At 43.9% G+C, this 16,728-nt stretch overlaps 1 protein-coding gene across 1 annotated transcript in view; it reads right to left on the bottom strand.

Annotated features, from left to right (window-relative positions):
• VSTM5 (V-set and transmembrane domain containing 5) overlaps positions 1-10,238 on the bottom strand; it is a 16,504-nt gene extending 6,266 nt beyond the window's left edge. Inside the window, exon 1 of the mRNA XM_081326280.1 lies at positions 9,657-10,238. Coding sequence (XP_081182406.1) covers positions 9,657-9,747 — 91 coding nt within the window. The 5' untranslated portion in view covers positions 9,748-10,238. The remainder of the gene's footprint in view (positions 1-9,656) is intronic.
• Positions 10,239-16,728: the final 6,490 nt, after the last annotated feature.

Here is a 16,728-nt window from a genome sequence, read left to right on the forward strand (position 1 = left end):
CCGAGGACATCTCCGTGGTCATGTGGCCAGCATGACTAGACGTCAAAGGCGCACAGAACGCTGTTAACTTCCCACCGTAGTGGTCCCTATATTTCTACTTGCATTTTTACGTGCTTTCAAACTGCTAGGTTGGCAGAAGCTGGGATGAGTAACAGGCGCTCACTCTGTTACGCGGCACGCGGGATTCGACCTGCCAAACTGCCGACCTTCTGATCGACAAGCTCAGCGTCATAACCCACTGAGCCACCGCGTCATCTTTATTAGGTCAGGTTTTATAGTAGTCATCTTTTTCTGAGAGTTGTTATGGATTTAGTCTGTGATGCTTCCTTGATGACCTAGTATCAGGTTTTTTTCAGTCTAAGCAACTTTAAGATGGGTGGACTTCCACTCTCAGAATTCCCCGGACACCCTAACTTAAAAGTTGCACAGATTGAGAAATACTACAGTAGAAGATACTGTCAAAAGCTAGCTTCTGCCCAACTACTGGCTACTTTAAACCACTGGTGATTTTAGATCCCAGGTTATTTCCTCATCATCACCTGCTTCTTGTTTCAGGAGAAACTAGAATTTCTCCCGGCAACTCTGTAAGAAATGCTTTGGTGTCCCTCAAGGTGATGTTGAAAGGATGAAAGCAGGAACAAAATGTTCCAGGACCAAGTGAAATGAAACATTTTAATGAAAAAAGGGACTAGGGGTGACCTGATGGCAGTGCTGCAGTATTTGAGGGGCTGCCCCAAAGAAGAGGGAGTCAAGCTATTCTCCAAAGCACCTGAAGGCAGGACAAGAAGCAACGGATGGAAACTAATCAAGGAGAGAAGCAACCTGGAATTAAGGAGGAATTTCCTATCATCGAGAACAATTAACTAGTGGAAGAGCTGGCCTTCAGAAGTGGTAGGTGCTTCATCGCTGGAGGCTTTTAAAAAAGAAACTGGATAGCCACTTGTCTGAAATGGTATAGGGTCTCCTGTTTGAACGGGGTTGGACTTAGAAGACCTCTGAGGTCCCTTTCAATTCTGTTATTCTGATTGGAGGTGAGCAGTTGTGCTTGTGTATGTTAATGTGGATAAGCATGAAGGATGATATTTGGATCCTGACAGGGAAGGGGGGAAATAAAGGGTCACCAAGTAAACAGGGTGGATCATCATACCTGTGGCTTATCGGGAAGAAAGGGCTGAGGCAGTGGGCAAGGTCCTACCACAATTCAATATGTTAGGGTAGGCATCTGAAGCATCTTCAAAGATAACGTCCAATTTTTTTTTATTTACTTAATGTATTGATTTATATAGCTGCTCACAATCTCACAACTGTCACTTTGGTTGGCAAATATGTGAGTGAAAACCAACAAAAGAAAAATAATAGAAATGCCGTTGACATCAGGGGATAATCACTCAGCTATACAACTGCAATCATGGCAAAGAAAAGCTTCTTTCATACCCGTGTCACATCCAACAAAAACAGGTTTACCAATCAAATTTTCTTTGAAAAAGAGCAGTAAAAGTACATATACACCCTATACACACAGACACATACCCTTTGATCTATCTATCTATCTATCTATCTGTCATCTAACTATATTTCTCTCTCTTTCTCTCTCTCTCTCTCTCTCACACACACACACACACACACACACATATATATATATATGTTTTATATATATATATGTTATATATATATATAACCACCATATAAGCCACCAGCCTGATGATGACGGATGGCAGTAGATATTTATTTATTTATTTTAATTCCATTTATATCCCGCCCTTCTCCGAAGACTCAGGGCAGCTCACAAGCTTAGCAGTAGCCTTCATTCTATGCATATGCCTGCTTATTAGGGCTTTCACACACACCCCAGCAGCATCATTACAAAGTCAGCTTAATTGCCCCCAACAATCTGGGTCCTCATTTTACCTACCTCGGAAGGATGGAAGGCTGAGTCAACCTTGAGCCTGGTGGGATGCGAACCTGCACTAATTGCAGGCAGCTGGTGTTACTTAAGGAGGCATTAGCCCACTGCTCCACCAAGGCTCATTAACTTTGTTTTTTATGAATGGTTGTTTTATTGTTTTTATTCCTTAACAATAAACAGCTGTTTTTATTTATCCCAGAGTTTGAAGATTCTTATATCTCTAATATATATATATGTATGTGTGTGTGTGTTTGTGTGTGTGTGTATACATGTATACATATATACGTATGTATATACATATACATATACACAGACACAGACACACACATATACATAAGCATATACACATACACCTTGTCTAAACACACAGACATGTGTGAGTATCTAGGACTAGGGGGGGATATGATAGCAGTATTCCAGCCTTTGACAGGCTGCCACAAGGAGGAGGGGATCAATTTATTTTCTAGAGCATCAGAAGGCAAGACAAGAAACAATGGATGGAAACTGATCAAGGAGAGAAGCAACCTGGAAATAAGAAACTTCCTAACAATGAGGATAAATAACCAGTGGAACAGCTTGCCTTCAGATGTTGTGGGTGCTTCATCACTCGAGGCTTTTAAGAAGAGACTGGGCAATCACTTGTCTGAAATGATATAGGGACTCCTGCTTGTCTGGGGGGCTGGACTAGAAGACCTCCAAGGTCCCTTCCAGCTTTATTCTAATTCTGATATTCTTGCTGTAATAGGAACCTATTGCTAAAGCAGGAAAACCTAGCTGTGTCCAGCACTAGAAAGATCATTGTACAACTTTTTAAAAGAAAAGGCCTGCAATGTTTGCTCAAAGAATGAGAGAATGGTGCCAATGTAAACTGCCAGTAAGGAAACCACCCCAACAACCTTAATCAGTTCTTTGGAATCTAGCGAGACAAAGCAGAGTTGGTCCTGGAGCCTAGGAAATCTCAAGGCTGTAGCCTTGACTGAGATAGTTGGAAAAAACATTCTAGAAGAAGTCAGTGGTAAAGCACTTCCATACAGGTGATCCTCCTTTTGTGACCACAGTTGGGACCAGAATTTACATTGCTAAGGAAGGCAGTGGTTAAGTAAGCCGTGCACAATCTTCTCTGCCCTGGTTGTTAAGCAAATCACTGCAGTTGCTAAGTGAAACATGCAGTTGGTAAGCGAATCTGGCTTTCCCCTTTGACTGTGCTAGTCGTAAGCCAGGACCGGTGGCAAATAATTACTTTCACTGCCATTGTAGCTTCAAATGGTCATTAACCAAATTCTTGTAAATGGAGGGTTACCTGTTTTATGGATAAAAAAATTACAGGGACATGTTGCAAAGCTGAGCTCAATGTAGTGTACAAAAGTTATGGGAATGGAATGGAGTTTCAGACATCTGTTGCTCAAACCATGGACTGGCTCGGTTAAATCCAGGAATTGTGACCTGGTACTACCTGTGCTACGGCTACTGAAATGTACGCATGATGTTTTTGAGGATTGGTTTTATAATGATGTGTGTTTCTGTCACTGGTTCAGGGTAATGTGGGCTTTTCAAAATTGTATAAAATGGGGTCCACTTAACATAGGCCTATGCTCATTTTGGAACCTGAGTCTGGATAACCTTTTATTTGTCAATAAAAGTCTTACTCCTTTCCACCTTTCGGGTGTGGTTCATTGGGCCTGCACACCAAGCAAAAGGACTCCGGCTTGGTGTGACAAGAAGAAGAAAACTCTGAAGTTAGAAAGATTCACACACAAAGTTTGAGGGAGAACCGGGTGCCTCCCATGGTTATTATCCATTAGAAGATTATTTTATGCAGATGAGTTCACTAATATTGCTTTCAGTTTGTTGGAAGGAGAGGCTGAATATGAAAGGTTGGGTAGAGAAGTAAATTAATTTTTGTGAGCGTACTAAATGGTGGATTTCTGACACCAAATCCTGTTGCTTCTGGTAAACGAGGGCAGGTTGGAATAACTATGGGAGGAAAACAATTATGTAGAGGGGTTTTTTTCCCCCCAGTAGTGCATCTTCAGCCTCGTGAACAAATAAATCCATATGTCAGAACATGATGTTTCACTCTCTTGTTGGCTCACTGTTTTGAATTTAAATTAGAAATCACTGCATTTTTGGAGAACAGCAATTTATTAGACTAAGTCTTGGGACAAAAGAGGCTTTCCCTTAATGACCTGTTTGCCTGCCAGTGAATCTGCAAGGTTGCACATCAAAAGAACAAACCGTTGCAAAACGTGATCATGTGACCACAGGACACTACAAACAGCCAACGTTTTTGCCAATTATGTGAAGTGCAGCCATGTGACTGTGAGGTGGCAGGCCGACCATTGGAACTTCAAACCCAGGTCATAAGTGCCCCCTAGGTAGGCCTGTCAGAACTTCAACTGGTCATTAAGCAATTGATCGTTAAGTAAGGACTACCTGTTTACTTCCTGTCTTGCAAACTATGCTCCCAGAGATGCTGTCAGGTGCCACATTACACTTGCTTGTGTGCTTCCCCTATTAGGCAGTGACAGTCTGTCATGAACTTTGGGGGAGGGCGGATGGGAGGAGGGATGCTGGGGGGGGGAAGCGAAAGTAGTGCTCTATCTCCCCAAGATGCTGCTGCAAGGTCACCTGGCTGGGAGAAGAAGGCGGCTGCATACCAACCAATGTGCCCGTTCTAAAAACATCTTGACTGGACCTGATTGGTCATGGGGGGGGGATCAGCGATGGGAGGCAGTTAAGGGAGGGAAAAGTTGAACTTAGGGATTTTGGCGCACAATTCTCAGTTCTGGCTATGTGTTAGTGCCATACACTTGCCTTCTAATAAAATTTATACCCGTCTCAATAAATGGAGGTAAGGATCTTTTCTAATTAGAGGCTTAAGTGCTGGCAGGTCTGACATTTGCCCTTTGGGAAAGGGGAAGAGTGGTCATTAATGACCTGCAGTTCTTTCTTTGCAACATTTTTCTCCATGAAACAATCGCTCTGCGTGTTTTGCATGTGTGCAGAAAAAGACGTTTTGCTTTGCATGGGTTAAGACAGGGGTAGGCAACCTCGGCTCTTTTATGACTCATGGACTTCAACTCCCAGAATTCCTGAGTCAGCTATGCTGACTCAGGAATTCTGGGAGTTTTTGTTTTTTTTAATTATATATAATTATATATAATTATATATAATTATATATAATTAATTATATATTTTAATTATATTTGAAGTCCATGAGTCATAAAAGAGCCGAGGTTGCCTACCCCTGGGTTAAGACAAAGGCCTCAGAGAGGGAGAAATGGATTTTTGAGAAGGGAAAGATTTTCTCTCTCTCTCTCTTAAATCCTACTTTCCCACCGCACTGATCCTGTCAGTGACCGGGAAAATTAGTCCTGAGTTATGCCTCTGCTCTTAAAACAATATAAAAGCGGCAGTTATTTGGACTGGAGAGGAGGAAACAGAAGGCAAGAGCATCAGATAGTTCTTATATTAGCACAAGCAGGGCTTTTTTTGTCATAGAATGCCCAGAATGGAGTTCCGGCACCTTTTTTGGATGGAACCTTGTAGGGTAGGCAAGGTGGGTTGTATGACATGGGTGAGTTCCGGCACCTTTTTCTTTTACAAAAAAAGCACTGAGCACAAGAGATATTAATTTTCAATGCTGCCTTACTATTTATTCATGCAGAGGTACAATGACCATGTTTTCTTGGAAAAAGCAAAGGAAAAGGGCAAATTTGAAGGAGGTCATGAGAATAAAAAAAATATTTAGATTTATAACTTCGCTTTACAAAGGGAAATTCAAGCGCCAAAAACCAGGAAAATCAATAATTACATCAAATTAATCTAATCGTTACTCTTGTCTTGAAACATTCTCTCCCAGCTTCAGCTTTCCTTTGCTTAACAGACCCACAAAAGCCGTTAAGTGCGAGGATTGTATCATAAAGTTCATCACTGTTGTAATTGCAAATAGTCGCTGAGCGAAGCAGTTGCTAAAGAAGGATTTATTTACCTGTGCTGCTTTTTGAAACATTTTTGTCAGCTATTGCAGGGGTCCCCAACCTCCGGGCCGTGGCCTCTACTGGGCCGTGGCCTATTTGGAACCGGGCTGCGCGAGTGGTGGGCTGGCACATATGCACACATGCAGTTCAACCTGCGCAAGCAGTGGGCTGGCAGACATGCACATACACAGCTCAACTTCCAAACGTCAAGCTGCATGTGCATGCGCACTAGCCTGCCACTCACACAGCCCAGTTTCCCTTCCCCCCCCCCAGCTGGGCTACCAAGCTGCAAAGGCTGGGAACCGCTGAGCTATTGTCCACTTTTTGCTACATTTTAGCATGTTATTTATATCTGCACTTCTCCATCCAGGCATCAAGTAAATTTATTTGTCATAAAAATAGCCATTTAGGTGTGTTTGGCTTATCTCTGTTAATTCCCTTGGCTAGCCCCAACTTCCCTAAGAATGGACAACCCAAAACAATTAACAGATATGAGGAGTCCTCAACTTAGTACAACTGCAACTGAGGCCAGAAATTTGTTTTCAAGCCACTGCAGTCATTGAGCAGGTCAACATGTGACCTAACTCAATTTTACAACCATTTGTATGATGATCATTAAGCAAATCACATGTTAAGGGAATCCAGGGTATCGAATGGCCATTTTCTGCCAGAAATCTAATCTTCCAAGATGGGATATTGCATTTTCTGGATTATTGTACTCGAGCAAACAAATGAAAAACGAGCCCCTGAATTGTATTCCTTTCCATGCCAAATTCAAGTACATAAAAGATATGCCCTATATTCCAGGGGTAGGCAACCTTGGCTCTTGTGGACTTCAATACCCAGAATTCCCAAACCAACCACGCTGACTGAGGAATTCTGGGAGTTGAAGTCCACAAGTCATAAAAGAGACAAAGTTCCCTAACCCTGTCCTATTCTGTGCAGCACACTGCCCAGTCCAACAAACCCTGATGTCTTACCACACAAAAAAAAGGATGGGGGGGGGGGGGGAGAGGAAGAAGAAATTGGAAAAAAGGTGAAGCAAGAATATAACTGAGAGAAATTGGCATTCTCACCCGCTCATTGCCACAGTCTTTGAGAGCTGCTTGCACGTTGAAAATTAGTGATTGGACGGCCTCACAAATCAATAAAACAACAAAACCAAACGAAATCCAACATAAAATAAAATAAAAATAAAATAAATATTAGGAAAGGGGGTAAAAAGAAAGTCCAATTAGCAGATGACGGCTCTGTGGTGACAGGTAGTTCCTGACTTACGACTCTAATGGAGCCCGCCCATCAAGGTTGCAAATTGCGACAGTCATAAAAATGGGTCAGTCGTATGACTTGACTTGATTTTACAATCTTTTTGAGGTGGTGGTCATTAGGCGAAAACGGCGGTCATTCGTTTCCGTCCATTGCTTCCCGTCCTGCCTTCAGGCGCTTTGGAGAAGAGGTTGACTCCCTCTTCTTTGTGGCAGCCCCTGAGATATTGGAGCACGGCTATCCTGTCTGCCCACCCTCGTCCTTCTCTTCATTAAACTAGACCAGGGGTAGGCAACCTTGGCTCTTTTATGACTCGTGGACTTCAACTCCCAGAATTCTTGAGCCAGCACAGCTGGCTCAGGAATTCTGGGAGTTGAAGTCCACGAGTCATAAAAGAGCCAAGGTTGCCTACCCCTGAACTAAGGTAAAGGTAAAGGTTCCCCCGCACATGCGTGCTAGTCGTTTCCGACTCTAGGGGCCGGTGCTCATCTCCGTTTCAAAGCCAAAGAGCCAGCGCTTGTCCGAGGACGTCTCCGTGGTCATGTGGCCGGCATGACTGGACGCCAAAGGCACACGGAACGCTGTTACCTTCCCAGCGTACTGGTCCCTATTTTTCTACTTGCATTTTTTACGTGCTTTCGAACTGCTAGGTTGGCAGAAGCTGGGACGAGTAACAGGCGCTCACTCTGTTACGCGGCACTCGGGATTCGACCCGCCAAACTGCCGACCTTCTGATCGACCCCTGAACTAGACATACCCAATTCCAGCAACCTTTCCTTACCGGTTTTAGCCTCCAGTCCCCTGATCATCTTTGTTGTTTTAAATGCCAACAACTGAGCAGCTGGGAGGGAGGGAGGGAAAAGGACCTGGGAAGGGGGGGGGAGAACCAAACGGCCACTAACACCTTGTTCCAAAAAAATAAAAACCCCAACAACCCCAAAACAAAACAACCCCATCTGGTTGGCAACAGCTTTGCTCCCAGGACGCGTCAGGCAGAAATGCAACAGGCGCCAACTTTCCCCTCGCCGCCTATCCCCTGCGCAAGCGAAATGACACCCATTCAAGCGTCCAGGTGTAACCAGACTACGTCCTCGACTTACGACTACAACGGGTGTTTCAATAAAACAACAAAACCAAATGAAATCCAACATAAAATAAAATAAAAATAAAATAAATATTAGGAAAGGGGGTAAAAAGAAAGTCCAATTAGCAGATGACGGATCTGCGGTTACAGGTAGTTCCTGACTTACGACTCTAATGGAGCCCGCCCATCAAGGTTGCAAATTGCGACAGTCATAAAAATGGGTCAGTCGTATGACTTGACTTGATTTTACAATCTTTTTGAGGTGGTGTTCATTAGGCAACCCCAAAACAAAACAACCCCATCTGGTTGGCAACGGCTTTGCTCCCAGGACGCGTCAGGCAGAAATGCAACAGGCGCCAACTTTCCCCTCGCCGCCTATCCCCTGCGCGAGCGAAACGACACCCGTTCAAAAGCGTCCAGGTGTAACCAGACTACGTCCTCGACTTACGACTACAACGGGTGTTTCAATAAAACAACAAAACCAAATGAAATCCAACATAAAATAAAATAAAAATAAAATAAATATTAGGAAAGGGGGTAAAAAGAAAGTCCAATTAGCAGATGACGGATCTGCGGTTACAGGTAGTTCCTGACTTACGACTCTAATGGAGCCCGCCCATCAAGGTTGCAAATTGCGACAGTCATAAAAATGGGTCAGTCGTATGACTTGACTTGATTTTACAATCTTTTTGAGGTGGTGTTCATTAGGCAACCCCAAAACAAAACAACCCCATCTGGTTGGCAACGGCTTTGCTCCCAGGACGCGTCAGGCAGAAATGCAACAGGCGCCAACTTTCCCCTCGCCGCCTATCCCCTGCGCGAGCGAAACGACACCCGTTCAAAAGCGTCCAGGTGTAACCAGACTACGTCCTCGACTTACGACTACGACGGGTGTTTCAATAAAACAACAAAACCAAATGAAATCCAACATAAAATAAAATAAAAATAAAATAAATATTAGGAAAGGGGGTAAAAAGAAAGTCCAATTAGCAGATGACGGATCTGCGGTTACAGGTAGTTCCTGACTTACGACTCTAATGGAGCCCGCCCATCAAGGTTGCAAATTGCGACAGTCATAAAAATGGGTCAGTCGTATGACTTGACTTGATTTTACAATCTTTTTGAGGTGGTGGTCATTAGGCAACCCCAAAACAAAACAACCCCATCTGGTTGGCAACGGCTTTGCTCCCAGGACGCGTCAGGCAGAAATGCAACAGGCGCCAACTTTCCCCTCGCCGCCTCTCCCCTGCGCGAGCGAAACGACACCCGTTCAAGCGTCCAGGTGTAACCAGACTACGTCCTCGACTTACGACTACGACGGGTGTTTCTTTCCCCCACCACCACCCAGCCACCCACGTCCCCCCAATCTCCAAACGGTCCCAACCCGGGCCTGGAAGGGAGAGGCGGGCGAGGCACTCACTTTGCAGAGCCCACTCGGCGGCCAGGCACAAAGTCAGCCAAGCGAGTCGGACCCGCGGTCGGCCAGGCTGTGGGCGGTCGAGAGGCCTCATCAGAAAGCGGGGAAACGCCGCTCGGGTTCATTCAGACGATCCTCCCGGGCGGACCTGGCAGAAATAACGGGTCGGGTCGGGTCGGGAGGGATACGGGAATTATTGTTATTTTTTTCCCGCCCTTCTCCCAAGATCTGCTCCCGCGTCGGCATGGAGACGGCAGAAGAAGCCCGTCTGCGGCGCCGGAGAGGCTCCATGCGCAACCAGCGTTCCTGGCCGCGGCTCTTCCCTTTCCTCAGAAGAGGCAGAGCCGGGAGGTGAAGGCCGGCCTCCGCCTCGGCTTCAGCCCTGCCAGCCGGGCTTTTTTGCTTTGCGCTGCGGCTGGCCGAGGGCCAACAACCAGCCGGGCTCGGCGCTCGCCCTGCCCAGCCAGGAGCCGCCCAGTTTCTTGTTGGGCAGCCTGGGGGAGAAGATGGATTCTTAGAGCGCCTTGGAGTCAGTCAGAACTTTGAGGGGGGGGGGTCCTTGGTGCTCTCCGAGCTCGCTTGTTTTCTTGCAGACGTTTCATTACCTAAACTGGGTAACAACATCAGGGCACTGACGGTGTTACCTAGTTTGGGTAATGGAACGTCTGGAAGAAAACAAGCGAGCTCGGAGAGCAGCCAGGACCCCTCATGTCAAGTATTCTCCTTTATTAATCAGAATTTTCAGTCAGAATAAAGCTGGAAGGGACCTTGGAGGTCTTCTAATCTAGCCTCCTGCTCAAGAAGGAAACCCTATATCATTTCAGACAAATAATAATAATAATAAGTTGGAAGGGACCTTGGAGGTCATCTAGTCCAACCCCCTGCTAAGGCAGGAAACCCTATACCATCTCAGACAAATGGCTGTCCAGTCTCTTGTTAAAAACTTCCAGTGTTGGAGCACCCACAGCTTCTGGAGGCAGGTTGTTCCACTGGTTAGTTGTTCTAACTGTCAGGAAGTTTCTCCTTAGCTCTAGGTTGCTTCTCTCCTTGACTAGTTTCCATGGTTGCCCAATCTCTTCTTAAAACTTTCTAGGGTTGGCGCATCCACAATTTCGGGAGGCAAGTCGTCCCACTGATTAACTCTTCTAACTGGAGAGATGGGACATTCTAATTCCGTGTGCATAAGTGTGTAACCGGTTGGGGGACACGTGTGTGTGTGTGTGTGTTGGTTTGTCTGTCCCTGTCCCTCCTCCTTCTCTGCCCTTGTCTCCCTCCCTCTGCCTCTCTTTCTCCCTCTCCCTCTCATCAACCTATCTCACAAGGTTGTTGTGGTGGAGAAAAACAGAGGTACAAACATTAGGTATGCTGCCTTGAGTTGTGCATAAATATAGGAAGTCCTCGACTAACGGCCACAACAGAGCTCATAATTTCCATGCCTAAGCAAGACAATTGTCAAGTGACTTTTTGCCCCATCTTATGACCTTTCTTACAAGGGACGCGGTGGCTCAGTGGGTTAGGACACTGAGCTTGTCGATCAGAAGGTCGGCAGTTTGGCGGGTTGAATCCTGAGTGCCACGTAACAGAATTGAGTGCCTGTTACTCGTCCCAGCTTCTGCCAACCTAGCAGTTCAAAAGCATGTAAAAATGCAAGTAGAAAAATAGGGACCTCTACGGTGGGAAGGTAACAGCGTTCCATGCGCCTTTGGCGTCTAGTCATGCCAGCCACATGACCACGGAGATGTCCTCGGACAAGTGCTGGCTCTTCGGCTTTGAAACGGAGATGAACACCGGTCCCTAGAGTTGGAAACGACTAGCACGCATGTGCGGGGGAACCTTTACCTTTACCTTTTATGACCTTTCTTACCACCATTGTTAAGCTGCAGTTGTTAAGCTAGTGTCACAGTTGTTAAGTGAATCTGGCTTCCCCGTTGACTGCTTGTCAGAAGTTTGCAAAAGGTGATCCTGTGACCCTTGGACATTGCAACAGTCATAAATACATGCCAGTTGCCAGGCATCCAAATTTTGATCACATGACCTCAGGGATGCTGCAACAGACTTACAGTAAGTGTGAAAAATGATCATAAGTCACTTATTTCAGTCCTGTTGTAGCTTTGACCAGTTACTAAACAAATGGCTGTAAGTCGAGGACTGCCTGTTTTTAAGGAAAGGAACAGGATAAAAACTTGGAAATAGCATGCTTCACCTAGGCATCTCAAGCAGGTTCAAAACACTCTACTGCTAATTTTAAAGACCCAATGCCTTCCAACGATCAGGATAACACATTATTTTTTCCTTTGCTATATTTAACTCACCCCGCCAGCCCACGATCACATTTCAGTGAGCACTATAAAGTCAAGGAAGAAGTGCAAACCCAGAAGATTTCAAAATACTTTACCTATCCGAGGAAACTTGGGGATACCCCCAAACTGTCTTAGGAGTCTGTTGAAATCAAAATTATTTTCCAGATATTAGATACGTTTGCAAAATTACGAAACAATGTCTTCTCATTATTATTTGTAACTTAAAAGAGGGGTTATTCATATAAAATATTTTTATTTAATCTTGTATCAATAGAAGCTCAGGGATGAACTGTGGGGTCTTTGATGCTCAGGTGCTCTTGGTTTGATATTGTTATTTCTACCAAAACCTGATGAGGATTCGCTAAATCTTCTCTCACCCAATCTTCTCTCACTCTTCTAACCCAACTGGGCCAGTTTATTTTTCTATATTTTTTCATATAATAAATATTGACTAGGATAGTAACTAGTTAGATTCTTCCATATTGAAGTTGAATGCCATATATTATTTTTCAAATTATTATCAATGGCACTGGGAAAGAGGTTACTCAGGAAGAACATCCCCCAGGTATAATATATGCTGAGTATGTAGCCAGTTTATGAATAATGCAGTTGCCTTGATAGCACAATATTGCAAATCATAAATTAAGCACATGGGTTGGTAGTGTATCACATCCTGAATTATACTTTAGCCAGACAGATTTTCAATGAAAGGCTTTTTCTGAAACAGTTGGAAGGAACATGCTGGCTGGAGAATCCTCAGTGTTGAATCCAGATCTCTTAAAGTTGCTAAGCCTGAGAAACACTGATTTAGAGTGTTGACTAAGGCTAAATTTGGAGAGACACAGTTTCAAATCTATGTAGTCCATGGAAAGTCTTTGAGTTTTGCATTCTTGTTAGAAGCACCGAGGTGCTTCTGGGTTGAAAGTGACATCAGCTTTGCCCTGGGAATGCCCGGTTGGGGGCTTCTTTCATGACCCCAGCAGGAGCTGGAGCGAAGGACAGAAGCTCACCCCATCCCACAATAGCTCTCAGATCTTGAACGCAGGCTTACTAACCTTCTACCCATGTCCTAACAACTATTTGAGTAACCTTAAGCTACGCCTTTTATCTCAGCTCAGTCTTATGTCCCAGATGTCTCAGCTCTCTGAGAAGACGGTACTATCAATGCCATTCTGGAACTCTGGGCATAAAATGGATATCTATCTAAGAAAACAAGCAAATAAATGGAAGGATGGATCTAGATGAATTTTAACTTCATCTTTGAATGCCTTACTGGTGGAAGAGGCAAACTTTAAGTGGTTTTGAACACCTATGATCACATTGTTGGCATTCTCTGAAACACCTCTGTACTTTTCTGTAATTTCATTGTTACTGATTGTGTCCAACACGTCATCCTTTGCTGATTAGTTCTGGAGATCTTCACCAGATTCCTACTAGTACAAACCAGGAGGGATAATTGAGTTAAGCCCTCCCCAGGCTCGTGCTCATGAGTTGTATTGGAATTCATCTCCCATTATACCCAGTCCAACACTTAAAAAATTATGAGATTTGACGTCTCACTCATTTGCCAAAATAGGAATGCTACGGGATCAGAATTCAAACAAACGCACTTATTCGTGTTATTAAAAACCTTTCATGGGCAATCTCTGCAAGTTGTACGATAAAATCTTAATAGGACCTCTGTTCCTGGCAGCAAAAAAAGCTGTAATAAAATGCTGGAGAGCTTTGAAGAGACTGACACGAACTACTTACTGGCACGGACAACAGCAAGAACAGAAAAGCAGCTAGAGAACATTAGATTAGCATAGCTTACCAATTGTTCATAGTTATGATAGATCCTCCCAAAGAGATTTAACAACCCAGTTTTGAAGTTCCAACATCACCCCCTCCCCTGTGGTCACATGACCCCATTTGCGGTGCTCAACAACTGGACTGCCTTTACGGCTGTTTGCAGCACTTCAGGGTCATGTGACCGTGATTTGTGATGGTTTTGTCAGACACCAGCATTATTCTGATTTCTGGCAAAAAAAAACCAGCCCATAGCAAACAATGGATTTTTTTAATGAACCTGGTGCTTTACAACTGCCATGTTCATTTAACGACTGCTGCAGAATAGGTTGTAAAAGCGAATCCAGTCACATGGTGACCTGTATTATGAATGTCACAGCCTACTATTATCATTGCCAGGCTCAGTTAGGGCTGTTAACTCAAGGTCTATTTGTAAAAGTGTTAGGAATGCAGAGTATCTGCCAGCTCTCGTACTAGATTTTCCATTTTTCCATAAGAGAGAATAGCCCCTTGTCCTAGAGTGTTAGTCCACATCTGCATGAGGGAGATTTGGACATATTGGTTATCCTCTTCTCCTTTCTTCCACCTTTCTCAGCATTAGAGCTTTCTCTAGAGAGGGACGTGGTGGCTCAGTGGGTTAGGACGCTGAGCTTGTCGATCAGATGGTCGGCAGTTTGGCGGGTCAAATCCCAAGTGCCGCGTAACAGAGTGAGTGCCTGTTACTCGTCCCAGCTTCTGCCAACCTAGCAGTTCGAAAGCACGTAAAAAAGGCAAGTAGAAAAATAGGGACCATTATGGTGGGAAGGTAACAGCGTTCCGTGTGCCTTTGGCGTCTAGTCATGCCGGCCACATGACCAGAGACATCCCCGGACAAGCGCTGGCTCTTTGGCTTTGAAACAGAGATGAGCACTGGCCCCTAGAGTCGGAAACGACTAGCACACATGTGCGGGGGAACCTTTACCTTTACCTAGAGAGGTAGGTCCTTGTAAAATATGTCTTAGGTTTGGCAATGTTAAAATAAAACAAAGGGCAGAATTAGGGAGAAGTGAAATATAAGGATGGGAAAAGTAAGGGATTGCCCTCACTCTTTGAAGCCTCTGAATAGCAATAGCAGTAGCAGTTAGACTTATATACCGCCCCATAGTGCTTTACAGCACACTCTGGGTGATTTACAGTGTCAGCACATTGGAAGGATGGAAGGCTGAGTCAACCTTGAGCTGGTCAGGATCGAACTCCTGGCTGTGGGCAGAGTCAGCCTGCAATACTGCATTCTAACCACTGCACACCACAGCTCCTAATAAAATTTAAAATCTTACAAAAAGGTGTCATTATCAAATACAAGTTTATAATTCTATGAAAGAAGTATCATCCTGGATATTTTATAAAAATGATATGCCTCAAAGTTGGCCTGCCACAGGAATATTGACATTAAGAGTCTTTTATTAATTGTGAAAGAATGTATGCTTTAATCCAGTATACGTATGTTTTATATATTTTTTCCTGTTTCCTGTGTTATATTATTTTAATTTGGTTGCACAAAATTAAACAAAAATGGGAACTATATTTCTAACTCTTCTATATGTTCCCTCTTTAGGTATCAACAGTTCAGTTTTCCTGCCACCTTTGTATCCTGTGAGGTTTTAAAGTTTCTTTTGGGATCTGAAATAATTAATAATAGAATTAAGAATACACTTAGAAAAGGGCATCAGACTAACAGGAGCCAAAAAGGTCTTATTTGCTACATGGTGCATTAGAAATTGCAAAGCTTTTACCCAAAGATGGCAGTTTTCATCTTCTTTTTAATACAAAATCTTGCTTTCAGACTATTTTATTAGATTAACGGTCAACTGTCTGCCTTTCACATTGTAGGCAGAAGGATTTTTTTTCATCTTGTGCTTTGACAGAAAATTCTTGTAGAGGATCATTCTAAAACATACATATCCACATTGAATTTAAAAATGTAGGCTGCCGAAACTTACAGGTCATTTTGATGTGTTCCTCAGAACAGATGTATAAAATACATGGTCTCTCTGATATCCGCCGTGAGACTCATAAGCATTAAGCAAAGACTCCAAGTTGGTATGATATTTTGAAAAACAGCATGGCAGAACAATATTGTATGGATATGGATGGATATTCTCTACCAGTTGTGAGAAAAAATGTATGTATTGTATACTGGGTTCTTGCTGGAAAGCAGGAGACTAGGCGAGAGTTCAGGCAGGAACATGCTTTATTGAAATGCAGGAACTGAACTGAGAACCAGGGCTGCAATGCAGCTATTTATACTCTGGCCACTAGGCAGCGGCCAATAGGTTTAAAGCAACCTATTACCGCCCTAGAGCCAACCAATGGTTATCCTGGAGACTGACTGTCTGAGGAGCTGGTGACCGTTACCAACTTCCTGCTTAAGCAATCTCACAGCATTCAAACCCTAGGTGGTACAGCTCAAGTTAACTAGGCCCAATACATTACAGTATGAATCCAGGAAGTTACATTGGAAATTGAGGGGGTGGGTGGGGGTTGTTAAATTTTGTATCTGGAATGACAATGAAAGCAGAATGTCCAGTTTTAAAATGTTGGGGACATGGCAGATTTGGAACCTTGAGAAAATGCTGAGGTTCCGTCATAAATACGTCTGCTGTTGAAGGAAGGAGAAATGTACATTGACAAAATGCACTACAATGATATCAGCAGATCCAAAACAATCGGAGAAAGCAGACTGCTGAGCGCATAATACAAAGTCTGTAGATCAACGTTGCTTGGCAACCTGAAGATGTGTGGACTTCAATTCCCAGAGTTCCCCAGCCAGCCATGTTGGCTGGGGAGTACTGGGAATTAAAGTCCACAGATCCTCAAGCTGCTAAGATTGAGGAACACTGTTATAGATATACAAGTGTCACACAAAGTCCTAATGGAATGGAGCAACCTCGAAATGTAGCACACTGTACATTTTTATGACAGGATGCACTTGTTCAATGGATTTATTA

The sequence above is a fragment of the Vipera berus genome (assembly GCF_964194415.1).
Source record: "Vipera berus genome assembly, chromosome: 4".
Classification (NCBI taxonomy): Eukaryota; Metazoa; Chordata; class Lepidosauria; order Squamata; family Viperidae; genus Vipera; species Vipera berus.